The sequence below is a fragment of the Camelina sativa genome, chromosome 10 (assembly GCF_030686135.1).
Source record: "Camelina sativa cultivar CO46 ecotype springtype chromosome 10, ASM3068613v1".
NCBI classification, from domain to species: Eukaryota; Viridiplantae; Streptophyta; class Magnoliopsida; order Brassicales; family Brassicaceae; genus Camelina; species Camelina sativa.
This window is the reverse complement of record NC_141889.1, coordinates 15251369-15267862: the sequence shown is the minus strand read 5'-3', so window position 1 is coordinate 15267862 and position 16494 is coordinate 15251369. Positions and strand designations below refer to the sequence as shown.

At 33.8% G+C, this 16494-nt stretch overlaps 2 protein-coding genes, 1 long non-coding RNA gene and 1 other non-coding gene across 6 annotated transcripts; 2 read left to right on the top strand and 2 right to left on the bottom strand.

Annotated features, from left to right (window-relative positions):
* Positions 1 to 1917: 1917 nt before the first annotated feature.
* TRNAL-AAG (transfer RNA leucine (anticodon AAG)) lies at positions 1918 to 1998 on the top strand. The gene has a single exon. It is a non-coding gene; the product is annotated as a tRNA-Leu (tRNA).
* A 134-nt stretch (positions 1999 to 2132) lies between these two features.
* On the top strand, positions 2133 to 4002 carry LOC104719134 (uncharacterized). The gene is made up of 3 exons (XM_010436988.3): positions 2133 to 2803; positions 3426 to 3497; positions 3723 to 4002. Exons 1-3 carry the CDS (start codon positions 2231 to 2233, stop codon positions 3723 to 3725), a joined length of 648 nt encoding a protein of 215 aa, XP_010435290.1. The 5' UTR covers positions 2133 to 2230; the 3' UTR covers positions 3726 to 4002.
* On the bottom strand, positions 3852 to 7490 carry LOC104719135 ((Z)-gamma-bisabolene synthase 1). Of its 3 annotated transcripts, none has more exons than XR_015569169.1 (8): positions 7286 to 7488; positions 6836 to 7112; positions 5798 to 6176; positions 5475 to 5696; positions 5229 to 5389; positions 4837 to 5085; positions 4495 to 4758; positions 3852 to 4154 (listed from the first exon to the last, which is right to left on the bottom strand). XR_015569169.1 is itself a non-coding variant. In XM_010436989.3 (8 exons), the coding sequence occupies exons 1-8, from the start codon at positions 7382 to 7384 to the stop codon at positions 4080 to 4082; spliced, it is 1704 nt and encodes a 567-aa protein (XP_010435291.1). In that variant the 5' UTR covers positions 7385 to 7488; the 3' UTR covers positions 3852 to 4079. The 3 variants fall into 3 exon arrangements, 2 of the variants coding, with proteins under 2 accessions (XP_010435291.1, XP_010435292.1); XM_010436989.3 differs by having other exon boundaries at positions 5229 to 5367; XM_010436990.3 differs by lacking the exon at positions 3852 to 4154 and having other exon boundaries at positions 4334 to 4758; positions 5229 to 5367; positions 7286 to 7490.
* Positions 7491 to 12013: 4523 nt separating this feature from the next.
* LOC104719132 (uncharacterized) lies at positions 12014 to 16494 on the bottom strand. Its single transcript, XR_756515.3, has 9 exons — positions 16397 to 16494; positions 15963 to 16301; positions 14023 to 15874; positions 13814 to 13954; positions 13633 to 13722; positions 13452 to 13559; positions 13120 to 13373; positions 12884 to 13037; positions 12014 to 12619 (listed from the first exon to the last, which is right to left on the bottom strand). It is a non-coding gene; the product is annotated as an uncharacterized LOC104719132 (long non-coding RNA).

The following is a 16494-nucleotide window of genomic DNA, read 5'->3' as shown; positions in this document are numbered from 1 at the left end:
ACTAGTAGGATAGGATGAAAAGTAAATTATAAGAAATAAGGTCTTCACACTACCATAAAATCATGATTTTCCTCACTTGTATTTCCTCTTTTTTCCTATGATTTTCTCATTTGTATTTCCTCTTTTTTCTTGCCCGTCCATCGATCTTCTAATGGCAAAGTTTAGCCCGAGACTTCTCATTGATGAGGAGAACAACAAAGTTATTTTGGCTGAAGCTTGTAAAGATTTTGTTGATGTACTTTGTAATCTTTTGACTCTAAAGCTGAACGTAGATGACACTAAGGCATCCAGGTTGTTTGTCTGCCCAAATTTTATATTGGTTGAGGCATGCTGCAAGGCATACAGCAATATCAATACCTCAAGGTGTAGTTGTGGAAGCTCAATAACCTGCGAGTTTCAAATTGAAAAAGGAGAGGAAGTTGATGGAGTATTTCTCAACTATAGAACATCGTTTATTATCACTGATGATCTATCTTAAAGTGGCATTGAACTCTATGGGTCTTGTACTCAATGTTTTCAATGATCTTGACTATGATGGTTTTGAATTTTGATAAACTGAAAGAAATGCTTATTGATGTTGGTTTAGAAGAGGTACTATGTAACCGTCATTGACATTATCTTTATATCATGTTCTTGTAGTTAGGCGCTCCACAGACGTCTAGATAACCGCCTAAACCGCTTAAAATTACATAAATTTTATTTTAATATTTATTTTTGATTTTTAAATTACATATATTTAAATTATTATGTTTTATATCTATATACGTAATTATAAACATTTATATGTTGTTAATATAACTTAAATAAATGTATTTTTATTACTTTTGTTTACAATTTATAATTTTTTTTATTTTTATAACATATATTTTGATATAATTATATACATATATAATATTTTATGTGGTAAACGTCTAAACCGCCTAAAAATCGTCTAGGCCCCGACTAAGCGTTCTAGGCGCTGGAACACCGCCTAGCGTTTTCTTGAACACTGTATATTTGGTATGTGTTATTTGAAGTGACTCAATAGAGACATATATACGCTACCAAAATCTATTGTGACTTTACATAAGTGGGTAAAGGGAAGCCATGGGCGGACTCCGTAGTGATTTGAAATATGTATATTCTTTTCAATTTTAGAGGGGGTTATTGGTTCTATGATTTTAATGGATTTGGAAATTCAAACAAAAATCATGTGTTATTCAATCATTGAATTTAAAATACTTATCAAAATTATGTGTTATTGGTTCTATGATTTACAAATACTTGTTAAAATCCCATGTTATTCATTTCATGATTTGTTTTTGGATTTCAAAATCCACAGTATGATTTGTATGGATTTGAAAGAGTAAAATAGAAAGATTCAAATCCAAGGATAAAACATGTTATTTCAAAATCTATGTGTTTTGATTTTTAGAATTTACAATTCCATATGAATTCAGAAATCACCTCTCCAATAACAGCCAGTTAGTATTTCAGTATTCTTATATATGTCGGGTTGAGACCTATAAATAAAAGTGTATTTAAGTAAGGTAGTACTCAAGGTAAGTAATTCATTATGCAGACATTGACACAAGTAACAAAAAAAAAACTCCAGAGTTAAAATGGTATTGCCTTAAAGGTACTCATAGTAATTCATTATGAGATGGATCCAAGTTTTACCCACATTCACAGAATTTTTTCATAAATTCTCCTTTTTCTTTTTAAAATGACACTTGACTGTTTATCTCTTGACTCTTGAGGTAGAAACATATACTTGCTACTGATCTCTTTCAAATATGCCTAAATGATTCTACTTGCCCAAAAACAAAAATCTAAGAGAAAAATATGGGTACATTTCAACTTTGAGCTACAACTATTTTAATCAACTCAGAGAATAGTTTCGGATAAATAAAATACATTTGAAAACTGTTCAACGTAGTTGATATGGCCGAGTTGGTCTAAGGCGCCAGATTAAGGTTCTGGTCCGAAAGGGCGTGGGTTCAAATCCCACTGTCAACATTTCCTTTTTAATTTTTTTTTTCCACTCTTAACGCTTTCAAAGTAAATCTTACACCGTAGATCTCATCTCATACAACGGTTCTCACCGCTCCTCCACGTATAAAGAACATTTATAAGAGTGTAAAAAGTATTGTGCTCTATAAAAATCAAATTTCTCACGAAAAAACCCCATAATTTCTAAAATCAACATTTATACCCTCCCAAAACCCATCTTCTTCGTTTTGAAACGATAATGGCGTCGTCGAAGCATCAAGACTATGGCATCCCTTACACACCTCTTCCTTCATCACAACCTTCTCAAACCGTGATCCTTCTAACTCCTTATCTCCGTCACCGCCGTCCTTCATTCCTCCGTAACCTCCGTTGCTCTCTCCTCTTCGCCGCCGCAATCCTCCTCCTCTCCGCCGCCGTTTACTTCCTCTACCCTTCAGATCCAGACATCACTGTCTCTCGAATCAATCTAAACCACATAAGCGTCCTCGATTCGCATAAAATCGCCTTAGACCTCTCTTTCTCCCTCACGATCAAAGTCCGGAACCGCGACTTCTTCTCTCTCGATTACGATTCGCTCGTCGTTTCGATTGGGTATAGAGGGAGAGAGTTGGGTGTCGTGAAGTCTAAAGGTGGACACCTTCGTGCTCGTGATAGCTCTTATATTGATGCCACGCTTGAGCTTGATGGTCTTGAGGTTGTTCATGATGTGATTTATTTGATTGGTGATTTGGCTAAAGGTGTTGTTCCTTTTGATACGGTTGCTCAGGTTAAAGGTGATCTTGGTGTACTCTTGTTTCAAATCCCTATTCAGGTATAGGCTCTATTTCTTCTATAGCTGAGTTTAGGGTTCTTGATACTTTGCTTTAGTCAGATTTTGATTGGAAAGGTTTTAGTTTTGAGTTTAGTTTATACTAAGGGTTTTAATGGTGATTGGATCAATGGTTCTAGTCTTATTATCTTTAGGTTTTAAAGTTGTATTGGTTGTTTCATTACTTGTGAATGATGGAAAGGTTTGATTGGTTAGAGTTTTGTAGACCGGTATTGTAGTTTCTTTCAGCTTCTGGAACATGTTTGCCCTGTTGTGTTCTATACCTTGGTAGGAGATATGTGTTTTGGTTGTGCTCTCTAAATGATATTTGAATCATTAGCCTTTATAATGTTTGCCATTGTTATTTGGGAAATGGAGGAGAAAGAGTGACATTATTGTTGTCTGGATGACTAGCATTATATTACAACTTCCTGACTCCACAACCTGTACTTAGTTGAAAGTAAACAATATTAAGAGTTTCTAATTATGTATAGTTTTTTTTTTTTTTTTTTTTGTGAAAAACTTATTTTGATATTTGTATGGCATGAACTTTGGTTATTCTGTGCTGTTGTAGTTTCCTTGTTATAATTTAAAAGCTGATGATTAAAGTTGTTTCTTTCGACAGGGTAAAGTGTCGTGTGAGGTGTATGTTAATGTTAACAACCAGAAAATTTCACACCAAGATTGTCATAGTAAGGTAACCATGATTCTTTTCTTCCTCATGCAATCTTGTTGGAATTGTATAAATTCTGTGTTTTGGCTACAATGTGATTTCTATAAGACTATCCTTAGTTGGTGAACAGGATCAAGTAATTGAAAACATAGTTTTTTTTTTCATCTCCTAACCCCAGAGATTAAAGTCATGAGATTGCTGTGAAAGCTAATCACAAGTTTCCACATTGGTTGGTTTTAACATGTGCAGTGATACAGTTTCCTGAACTGGATACAAGCTGAAGAGACCAGAGATACATATGTTAAGATGTTTTTGGTTTCTGGAGGAATGATTTGTAAGATTTTGTATATAGTCTTAATGTTAAAACTGACAGATAAAGAGAGAGAGACAGAGAACTATTTACTTTCTGTAAATTACTTTCTAATTAGTTCGTCAAATGAGTACAAGTGTTTACTTTTTGTAGACATGAATAAACCAACTCAATTAACGTTTTATGCACCTAATAAGAATAACCTACGGTTATGCTGTCGTTTGGTTTTGTTGCTTCTTCTTTAGATGTACGTAATTTTGTTGCCCGCTCATGCCTTCACCTTGTTTTGCTCGTCTTCATTTGCATATGGTGGGATTGTGACATCTTCGATCGGCTTTGTCATTGGTATCAGTGCATCGGAAACTAACAATCTGCAAGATAGTGTTGAATCAGAGGGTTAAAGACTCACAAAGAACTTGGTGCATGTTCACCAATATTTTAAACTCTTTTGATCTTGTATTGAACGTTTTCAGCTCCGTTTGACTGCTACTCCACTGGATGTTGTAAATGTTAATACAATATTCGGTGAAGAATTAAAATAATGAACAAATTTGATATAAAATAGTCTATTGTTGTCATAACTTCTTTATTGTAATACATCTCTAAGATGATGTTATCCGACAGTAACCAACATGAAAAACCATCTTCTTAAATCATAAGACATGTAATTTAAAGTCTTCAAAGACGTATTGGATCTATGAGCAGAGTTACCATATACTCCTTGAGTTTTCCGTCTCTACAATTGTATATATCATCGGACTTGGTGTAGAGGAGTTCCAATAAACGTCCAAAATTGTGTGCTTGCTTGAGAACTCGACGTGGCATGTCGGATGTCTTAAGTAGTTCCTCATTTATGGTCTTATTGATGTCCCAGATCATTCTTTGACAATCTAGAATAGCCTCTTCCTTGGTTACTAAACATTCCTTCATATAATAGTTGATCGCATTCGCAGCAAAACCATTACTCATGTCGTTCTGACAATACCATTTACCTAAGTTATAGGAAAAACAAAACCAACTCAATGGAAACAAGCAAAAATCATTACTTCTCACCTCAAAATCAGTCATATCGTCCATTAGACGACCTTTAGCAGCTAGAGATTTGATTAGTCTTGGTCTCGCTCTTACCCACGCATAAGCTTCCTTCCCAACAGTCTCTCCCATTCCAACAAAAGAATACATTAACGTTGCATATGTGGTAAGTGCTATTCCACCAACCTCTACATGTTCTTCAAAGCTAGGCACCTGAATTCCTCGTGCCCATTTGACAAGATCAAGATTTGCTCTCACAAGTGTCTTGAGCTATTTAAAAAAAAAAATTAAACGATATATATAAGTATCTATTTTTATTCTCAAAGATATGCATAAATATATTTTTACAAGCTATATATATTTATATAATGTATGTTGTTATCAACACTGATGTATTTGTTTATATTGATCACCTCATCTAACATTTCTCTCAAGTGGTAGGAACTTCCTTTAGATCTCACTCCTGTTTCGATATCATCGAAAACATCCAACATAAGTTTGAAGACAATTCGTGATATACCTTCTAGTGTGTCAACGCCATCAGGACTCCATCTACACATAATACCGGCAAACGCTGTACATATATATATTGGATAAAATACTGATGGCATTCAAAAAGTAGTATAACTTATATATATAGGTACAAAGTTCGCTTATACCTTTCCACACAATCTACGAGTCTTGTAAGCTCAGGAATAGAGAAATAATGATCGCAAGCATCATCTAAAATTGTAAGAAGGTAGTTGAACTTAGCGGCAATTACCCTCCCATCTGAAAATTGTGGTTCGTAATACATCATCAATCCTGCGAGCCACGCCTCCACGATCCTCTCTCTAAATTGACTTGGCCACTTAGAAGTAAGGTCTAGCTCCATCCACCATCTTCAAATTAAATCAAAACAAACAAAAAACCAAAAAGAAACTAATTAATGAAGTTGGAGTTGTCAAATTTCACAAGAATGACCATTGTACTTTTTTCCTACTTGATAAAGGTTTTTAGTTCTTTAATGTAATGCAGTTGCAATGACTTGAAACTGAGTTTGGCTAATTTAAGTAACATCTTGTCGTGATCTTCTTCTTGTTCGTAAAACGAAATGTATTCCCTTGCAATTACTGCTTCCATGTTCCACCGCTGAGGTAAATAAAGTGTGTTCCTTATAAGCCTTAGGAAATGACGCCGACATGCCCCACCTGCCAATAAAGACTTTAAGTGGCTCGATGTGAACCTCAATGCCTCCTCCAATATATAATCTGTTGTTGTTCCCAAGTGAGCGGCTTCATACAAGCTCAATATACCTTTGGCATCTCCCTTAAGAGACTGCTCAAACTTTCCATCATCCCCTGTAAATCTTTTGAATATATCTACATATATACAGACGAGGAAGAGATGATGCACCACAAAACAAACAACTATTAATATATATGGTAAGACTTCGTTACAAAACTTAATATAATACATCATACAGTTTGTAGCAGCATCCACTATACAAGAACTAGTTTCTATTTATAAACTCTTCTCTTTCTAGATTCTCTTATATACCAAAACAAAAGCTAAGATTTTACTATCACGTCCAATTAAACTGGTGTTTAATGTTTGCTTGAATGAACTTGCTAATAACAAAATCTAACCTTTCAATATATATAAAAAGAAAAAAAAACGTTCCCTATTTTTTTGTTTCTTGATTTAATAAAGTGATGTTCGATACATATGTATATGTTTAGTTTTCTTTTATTTTTATCAAACGGAGAGAAACCCGTCGGTAATTAAGAAGGACGGGAAACAAAAAAACACTTGAACATGTATGTTCTTTAGTGAATATCTATTGAAAATTGAAATGGTTTTGTAGTTCGTTACAAAAGAAAGAAAACTAACGGCATTCAGATTAAATTTGTAGCTATCGACAAGAATAGGTGTTTTGAATAATGTCGTAAGTTATGTTTTTAAGTTGCCTATAGATTTTACATTGTTAGGTTATTTGCAGTTTGGCACATGCATGAATTTAAAAAAAAAATTGGCTTACCGGATGACACATTGTATCCGTATGTTCTAAAAACGTGGAACATGATGGAGATTGTAGACAAGTCCTTTTCATCACCAGTTATATCATCTATTCTTCGAAAAACATGTTCGAGTATATCGTTGATCTCATTATGAAAATGAAATGCAAGACCAAGGCTAAGAAGCAATTGGATCAACAGCACTTTCCTCATTGATGTCTCATCTTCACCTTGCGAAGATAGGATCTCCCTAACTTCAGGCTTGAGCGTGTCAATCTCTCTTGTAAGAACATCTAGTTCCTATTAGTATATACATAGTCAAAGATCTTTTTCAAGTAAATTGTATCGTCATAACGTAGTATTTTTATTTTCCCGACAAACTTTTATATATATAAAAGAAAAACATAAGAGTCTTTATATATTTTTCATGTCAATATACTCTAGTGAATATAAAATTAGTAGACATGTCTCACCGAATCATCAATGGGAACAGAGAGGAAGTAATCAGTCCACTGAGAGTGAGACAACTTTGTGAACGCAAGACTTTCATAATCGAACGTCTGGTCTTCCATGCTTAGTTCTTGAGATGATAGACCGAGAGTGGGAGAGTTAGAGAGTTGGAGGCCGGGAGATATGTGGGGAAAAGCTAAAATATATATAGTAATGAAATAATGCTTTAAAAATATTATATAAGCCTCACCTGATTGACATATAAATAAGTGGCTAACAGATGTATAGTAAAAAAAATATGGTGGAATCCTAGCTATAATAATGCATAGTACTTTATCATTGACAGAATGATTTTGTATAATACTTTATAATTGACAGAATGATTTTTTTTATACAGTTTATAATTTTCTGACAACATATATCATTCCATTTTATATCGACATGAAATAATGTACACCTCGCAAAATACTAGGATCCGAATCCAATCTGAAAAATCGGATCCCAAAACCTTACCCAAAATTTTAAAATACTTCAATGGATTCCAAATCTCTAAATCCCAAAATCCGAACTCAAATCTGATCCAAACCAAAATTCAAATGAGTACCTTAAATTGTTACAAATATTAAGTTTTCACGAATTAGTTCCTAAAAACATCTATACTAATATTTTTGCAGCAGTTTTTGCTCAAAAATACTTTTTGGAAAGTTTTTGCATTTAATGCATTGACTTTAATATTAGTTACCAAAAATTTCAAATTAATTATAAGTAATGTTTTAAAAAATAAAGAAATTTTTCTACCTCTCTCAAACATAAATATATGATTCCTTATAATTTTTGTTTGAATTTATATTTAAATTATCTAGAATTATTCTATACTACAAGTTAATTGTGATTTTTTCCTGCATATGATGTAATACAAATTTTTAAAAACAGATATATATTACTCAATTTACAAGAAATGCACAACCATTTTAAGAATTTTAAGTATTATAAATATTTAAACTTTATAAGAAGCGTCAATCTTATAAAATGTAAATGATTACAATCTTAATAAATAACATAGCAACTCAAGCTAATATTTATAATACAAAACAATAAATATAAAAAAATTAACATGATATAGTGCGAGTTAAAATATCTCTGGACGAAGTTATATAGCGGGACGGGTTTGTCGATATTTATATAGATTTAAAATATCATTAATTTGGTGTTACACGGATAAAACATCATTTCATTATTTTGTTAACACTAACATATCAAAGAATAGACATATCTAATTAAATTGATTAAATAAATATTATGTAAAAACAAATTATATTATGGTATTATATGGTTTATACTTTAAATCATAAAATTAAAAATTATTATACAATTATAACATATTTAACCAACACATAAAATTTATAATTTAAATATGTTAGTTATAAATAATTTGCATTGCAGTGTACCGCGGGTCCTAATCTAGTTTGTAGTACATTCGTGACAATTTGGCCACAAAATAATTACCAAAAGTAGCACGTGAAAACTTTTGTCACCAGTTAGCCACAAAAACATTTTGTAGCTATCTAGACACGACAATATTCGTAACTAAATCGTAACTTAGACTAACCACTAAAATTTTTTGTGACAAATTTAATCATTATAATAAATTAAAATCATAGAATAATTAAGTTTTTTAAATTTAATCATCATTTCATAACTTATAACTGTAAACCATAAATCATTAGTAAATATATTGAATAAAGGAAAGAAAATTAGATAATAAAAACATTAAAGATACAACAACAAATACTAAGCTTCTCGCGAAAAAAAAAAAAAAAAAAATACTAGCTAGCTTCTCATTGGTTGTTCTACAAAGATGAGCATCACTATCTAGTTAATCATCCACCGTTGATAACACTAAATCTAACGGATACAAAACCTTTTTTTGTTTTTGTTTCGTTGTAAAAGCAAATTATTTGTTCTTCTTCGTTCTTCTGTTATGCCCATTTTTCTTCTTCTCCTCTTTCTCTTTCTTTTTGTCTATTTGTCTAATCCTTTCTTTGTTTCATTTTTTTCCAGATCTTGCTGTTCTAGCCTCCGCGACTGCTTTTTTGAGCCGCCGTTCATCACCACCACAAAGTGAGAAGCCCAACCTTGGAGAAGTTCAATGGTGACGTGACAGAGTCTGATTGCTTTGCAGCCACCAACATTTTAGAAAGGAAGAGCAAGAAAGTTTCAGATTCTAGATCCGTATCCAAACCCGAAATACCTGATCCAAATCCGATCCAAACCCAAAAAATCTAGAAATACCCAAACAAGTCCTATACCTTTAAACCCAAAAATCCAAAATATATGATCCGAACCCGAACAGGTAATAGGACGCTCAAGCCTACGAATGGGTTCCAAATCTCTAAATCCAAAAATTCAAACCCGATCCAACACGAAATCCGAACGGGTATCCAAATATACCCACATTATTAATATATAATAATAATATATTAGTAATATTTATTATTTTAATTATGTAATTGTCCAAAATATTAAGATTTTTAGATATTTTTAAGAATTTAAACTATTTTTTTTAGTAAATTTGGGTAAACAATACTCTAAAATTATAGAGAAATTGGGTATTTTTAAATAATTTAAACTAAATTGGATACTAAATTTTTGAGTTTTGTGAACTTTGGATAATCCGAATCCGAACCCGAAATACCTGATTTGAACATTATCCGAACGCGAAGACTATAAATACCCTAACGGATCCTATACCTATATACCCGAAAATCCAAAAAACTGAAATATCCAATCTGAACCCGAACGCGATTTGAAACTATGTGAATGAGTTTACTATATTGATCTTAAAGATTATGTTGCGATACAAACAATAACCCACATCGAAAGATTATAAAATAAGTAGAATGAGGCCCTTTGGAAATGAGCCCAATAAGAAATCCGTGAGGGCTGGACCACTTGGACTCAAAGCGGAAAATATCATACTAATAGGGGAGTTGGCTTGGGTTTAGAAAGCCCAACAATTGGTAGCAAAGCCTAGGTCAAAAAGTAGACCTAGGGGAATCAGTGTGGGCTCTGTGTTCGGTATAGAAGGAAAGATGACATGATTAAGGGTGCCTCAAGAATACTTCAGGAATAAAGGGGTATCGGATCCTAGGTACATTGGTTTCGCTGAAGGGGAGGCCAAAGTATCTTGGTACATGGTTTGAGGGAGGGTTTGTTCGGATACAAACAATTTTCCACATCAGAAGATTAGAAAAGAAGTGTCTAATATATAAGTCAAGACCAACTCTAATTAGATAGAGGTATTTTGGGAATGAGTCCAATAAGAAATCCATGAGGGTTGGACCACTTGGGCCCAAAGCGGACAATACCATACTAATAAAGGAGTTGGTTTGGGCTTGGAAAGCCCAACAATTAGTATCAGAGCCTAAGTCGAAAAATGGACCTAGGGGAATGGGTGTGGGCTATGTGTTTGGTGTGGGAGAATCTCTCAAAAATATGACATGATTAAGGTGTCTCAAGAATATTTCAGGAATAAAGGGATACCGGATCCTAGGTACCTAGGTTTCGCTGAAGAGAAGGCTAAAGTATCGTGGTACATAGTTTGAAGGGAAGTTTGTTGGAATGCAAACAATGTCTCACATCGGAAGATTAGAAAATAAGTTTCTAATATATTAGACAAGAACAACTCTAATTAGAAAGAGACCTTTGGAAAATAAACCCAATAAAAAATATGTGAGGGCTGGATTACTTGAACCCAAAACAGACTAATTGGAATGCCTAACCGATTAATTCCGAGCATGATTAAGGTGAAGGAAGACATTGGTATTTTAATTATAGTTAACCAACGAAACTACAAGCATGTCCAAAAAGAAGGAGTAGCATGCAGATAAGGTCAAATCAGGAAAAGATGTTACAAAGCCAAATCATTCTCGGATGTTGATACCAAAGCAAACCAAGGAATGATAAAAACAAAAAACCAATAGACACTGTTAAACCCGTGAAATGTGATACGATAACATGAAAAGAATATCCTTTTCTAAACAACTTATTTTGTTGTTGCTCCATTATTCTATCTCGTTGGATAACAAAGGTTACTTAAACGAAATCAAACGAACAATACAGTTCAGGTTAACTTCTTATACAAGAACCCCTAAAACTCGTCATACTATGCATATATTAATTAGGAGTCAATGTGTTGCACATAAAAACTAGGAGTCCATGTTAGGTCGGTTTGCTAACTTCTTATATGATTCATCGTATCTCGTTTTTCTTCATCTTCTAGAAACGCCCTAAAATTTATCTAAGAATTTATTTCTTATCTTACTTAATTCAATCATTTATAAGTTATACTATAGGAAAAAGAGTTTTCTTAGCATCGAAAAAACGCTATTGTACGATATTAGAGCAGTGTAGAAAGTAAGATAAGAAATAAATTCTTACTCTAAACATACCCTAAACACAAAAATACATATACTAAAAAGGTGAATTATGTCATTATTGATAGTTATATATGTCTCATTATTACCTTATTAAATATGAAAATTTTAAAACATAATTTTTTTTAATTGAAGAAAAACATCAAATTAAACGTTAATTAATCCATTATATCAATTTGTTTTGTGTAAATAATTAAATTTGTGTATTTATGCACATCTAAATTTATACGTTAGTTTTGTGGTTACTAGAGATATTTAAATTTTAAACGTGGAGAGATTATTAGACTGAAAACATAATATTCATTGATATGCATATATTAGAAAATACTCATTCAAGTTTTAAGTGCTCATAAAACGAGAAATTCAAATGCAGTAAACAAGATAAAACATTGTTTTAGAATTTTCAACACACTATTTACTTAGAAGTCTCAGAAAAACACAATCCTGTCATTAGGCCAAGCCATTGTTGTGCCTATTGCATCAGTAATGAATTTCACTTCTGACTTTGGTCTCTACACTTTTGCATTATCAATCTTTGAAACATCAACCAAGACCTTGGAAGCATTGGGACCTAAGGGTTTGAAATGTACTAGATCAGTAGAACACACTCGGCCCTCTACAACAATTTCACCAGAGTTTTTGCAATTCAAAAGGGTGCACTTCTTGACTCAATTAATGGTATCAAAGTTAGTACTTGTACATTGCCACATCATCAATATGCAATAGACATAGTAATCAGAAATTCATCACCACAACATCAAAACAAAATTGATACACATCATATCAACATCAAAACTTACCCGAGGTGATCTTTTCACTGAAGACTAGCCTGCATTCTGATTGATGACTTCTATCTTATCCATTGGCCATGCGATTTGTACCTCGAGTGCATCAACCATCAAAAGTGTTTCTTCTGTTGGCCTATACAGATAAACAACCTCCTTCAGGATACAATCAATCTTTATAACGACAACATTTGGACCCAGAGAGATGTTCTTGAGCATTTTTTTCCGATTTATGGAACACAAAACACCCTCAGCAACAACTTCACTATGGAGATTACAATCATAAACTTTGCATCTTTTAAGTGACTCATCTGATCTGTCCACTAAGATTGACTCATATATAGTAACATCAAATACTTTGCTGGGTGAGAATAAATTAACCAAAGTCTTTAAAGATTACCTTGGAATCAAAAGTATTTGGACTTATTGGGTCATTGAAACAGACCTTCCCTGACAACGACATCTTCTCCTAAAAACCATTCAAGCAGCTAACATCTAACTCCTTGACTAACATCACTTGCTTCAGTTTGAGCTCCCATATTAGAACAGGTTTACTGACAAGAAGATACATATATTATTGTTAAATGAGTTTTTTATAATGTCCTCTGAGACATATAAATGAGCTAGCAGACGAACCTTTCCAGCTATAAAATTTTGATAACATTTTTCAGTTCTTTAATCTGACTAATCAAATCGGCTTGTGACGCTTCCAGCTTTTGCACATGTGTGTCTCTAGACTGGAGGAATGCTAATTTGGTAGCAGTAATCCCTCTACTCAAATCTCTAACTCTGCCAGGTCTGTCTTTCCCTAACATTTGACTAAAAACATCTTCTATTATGTTATCATTGGCTGTGGAGTCCATTTGACTATCGATTGACTGTATTTGTTCCTGAGACATGCACAAATATATATTCTTGCGACTAGATAATAGATATGAAAACTTTTAAGTGATTAGATAACTTCATACAATAGTCTTAGCAAATTTCGGCTTCACTGGTCTTCCATCTTTGTGAGTGTGTCCTGCTAGCCATATCTTACTTCCAGTCACCGTACTACGGTTTGAACTCTTTTTTTTCTACAAGTAGTAGTTATATAAGTTATCTGGTTTCTTGTATAAATGGAAAATACAGTACAATACAGATAATTACCAAATCTGGTGCCAGGCGAAATATCTCTCTGCGGCTAGTTGTGTGTGGAATCTGAGCTCTTCTCAAGTTCTTATATCTCTCACTTCTCACCTACAAAATGAACAAACAACCACACATCAACGTGTTTAATCTGTAAATATATGTATCGGAGATAAAATAACTAAAAGAAAAGATGGAACACCTTAAGCTCCACTTGCTCTTCACCCAATTGTTCCACTCAGTAATAGATTAAAAGTTGCGCGTGACTTCGTGCTCTCCACAAACAACCCATCTTCTTGAAACCAACATCTTTTTGCCACTATTCTTGCAAATTAAACCTCCCCTATAAGAGACAATATGTTATATGACATTCATAATTTTTAATGTCGAGTAGTAAATAAAATCTTATACATGAATTTCTTCCCACATTGCATCTTTTCTCTGCTCATCAAGTTTTCTCCAATCAGGGAGTGTTACTGAAACATGTTCCCTCACAAGAGGACCAAGAAACGCTGAAAGTGTCATTGATCAAGATCTTGCTTGTTCACCCAGAGATGTAAATTCTACCTCAACCTTGGCTAGAGGTTCTTTAGCGACCTTGCGCATCTTCGTGTGTCCCCTTTTTCTTTTGGTGGTAGAGGTCGACTACTCGAGTTGTACTTCTTCAGTTCTCGGGTGTGAACCTCCTCCTTCAGTAGGCTTGTAAGATTGTTCACCTTTTGCGTCTTCTGGACCAAGTGGTACATCAACTTCATTCTTCTCTTTCTTAGAATCTCCTTCAACTCCATCATTTGGTTCTCAGATTCTCCATCAACTCCATTATTTGGTTTGTCAGATTCTTCATCATCTCCATCATTTTACTTATCTCAGCAATCTCACCAGTTTGAATTTTATTTGCTGCCATGTTCCCGACAATGTTATCAAACCATCCTTTATGCTTGTACGGATGTCCATGCCTTAATCGTTTCCTATTGCCCAAATACACATACTTGCTAATATGCTTCAACCACCTACCTTGTGTGTCCTTTCCACGAACGATACAAGTTTATTTCCCCTTAACCTTACACCCAACCAATGTTCATAAGGCTGGATAGTCATTGATACTCTACAATAACAAAGCTCTAAGTGTAAACTTTTCTTTGATAAAAGAGTCAAAAACTTCAATACCTTTGGTCCATAAATCACTTAAATCCTCTATCAACAGTAATAGATATACATCAATGTTGTTACTTGGTGCAGTTGGACCAGGGATCAACATAGTCAACATGATGTTCTTGGCCTTCACACAGATGGTAGCAGTCATGTTGTAGTTAACTAACAAAACTAGCCATGTACTGTAATTTGTGTTTGCAAAGAGAAAGGGTTCACTCCATCTGTAGAAAGACCAAGTCGGAGGTTTTTAGGGTAAGCAGAAAATTCTGGCCAATTAATATTCACTTGTTCCAAGGTCATGGAGTCCACAAGATGTCGCATTAAATCATCTTCACTACTATTGCTGAAATGCCAACTCAAATCCTCAGCCATTTGTTTTGATCTAAATATACTCTTCAATCTATCCTTGATTGGAAAATACCTAACCACTTTCCCTGGAATCCCCTTCATTTCCTTACCATAGTGTTTATCCATTTTCCATCTTGAAGCACTACATCTTGGGCAACTTTCTATCTGATCATACTGCTTTCAATAAAGTATGCAATCGTTCTTGCATGCGTGAATGACATCGTAACTAAACCCAAAGATCTTCAAGAATTTTTCATTTCGGCAGTGGACTTTGGAAGCACATTATCTTCTGGTAACATGTCTTTAACACTAGTCACTCTTCACTTTGATGTGGTATATAGCATTGTTATCGCAGAAACCTTGTTGTACTTGTGACATGATGAGTATAGTGGAGTTTTGGCATCTTCTAACTTCTCCCTAAACTCAGAATCTTCTGGAATTTGACACTCCTCATTTGCCTTTTCATAATTTAATTCTCACTCAAAAAATCTGTTCTCATCAAGTCATAAGCCTCTTCCTCTGAAATTGGAACATCAACAGCCGTTTTTTGTCCCCCCTTTCCCCATGCTTACTCCAAAATGGATTCCTCTTGTATTTCTCATCTATACCCCTGATCACTAGATGATCTAATACGGTCTGTATCAGCTGATGGCAAACAATTCTACAATTGACGCAGGGAAAAAACATCATTGTACGATTACCCAACCTACTTGCAGCTCCAAATACAAATTTTCTTGCTTCCATCTCATATTCAAGGTTATTCCTGTATAAGGTAATTAAATTACGCAATTTAGAATCACATTATAAATGAATCCATGCATGAAAATAACATATAAGAATCAGACACATACCTTGGAAGCCAAACCCATGCCTTGTCCATTTTACACCAATACTACCCAAGCTCCAACACCAATTATACGTACAATTGTGATAAAAACTTTAATGATCAGATATTCACATAAACCACATCAACAACAAAGTGACAAACAAAAAAACTAGAAATAATATCTTACACAAATAAAATCAAGGTACGACCGAACAAGAGTTTGAATCTAGTTTCTACAAACATAACACGAGATGGAGTATCATTACAACAGCTTCAAGTACAAATCAGATAATATCGATTAAACTCAGACAAACATCACTTAGTATCAAATATTACCTTCGACTGAAGATTAACTGCAATCTTCCTGCAACCGTGAGAAACAACAAACGATTCAGATCTATCTAACATGAATTATAGTAAATCATTGCAAATTAACGAACACCCAAACATATATTTTACCTTATGAGTCACTTTTGACCTCACCAGTTTGATTTGGATCAACAATCTGACGATTGAGATCTATTGGGATTGCGACTAACAGAGAATGAGAATGAGAC

Coding starts and splice junctions, on each gene's coding strand:
- LOC104719134 (XM_010436988.3), top strand. CDS start 2,231: ATGGCGTCGTCGAAGCATCAAGACTATGGCATCCCTTACACACCTCTT. Junction 2,804..3,425: donor TGTTTCAAATCCCTATTCAG/GTATAGGCTCTA, acceptor TTCTTTCGACAG/GGTAAAGTGTCGTGTGAGGT.
- LOC104719135 (XM_010436989.3), bottom strand. CDS start 7,384: ATGGAAGACCAGACGTTCGATTATGAAAGTCTTGCGTTCACAAAGTTG. Junction 6,177..6,835: donor CGGATACAATGTGTCATCCG/GTAAGCCAATTT, acceptor GTATATATGTAG/ATATATTCAAAAGATTTACA. Junction 5,086..5,228: donor TGAGAGAAATGTTAGATGAG/GTGATCAATATA, acceptor TTTTTTAAATAG/CTCAAGACACTTGTGAGAGC.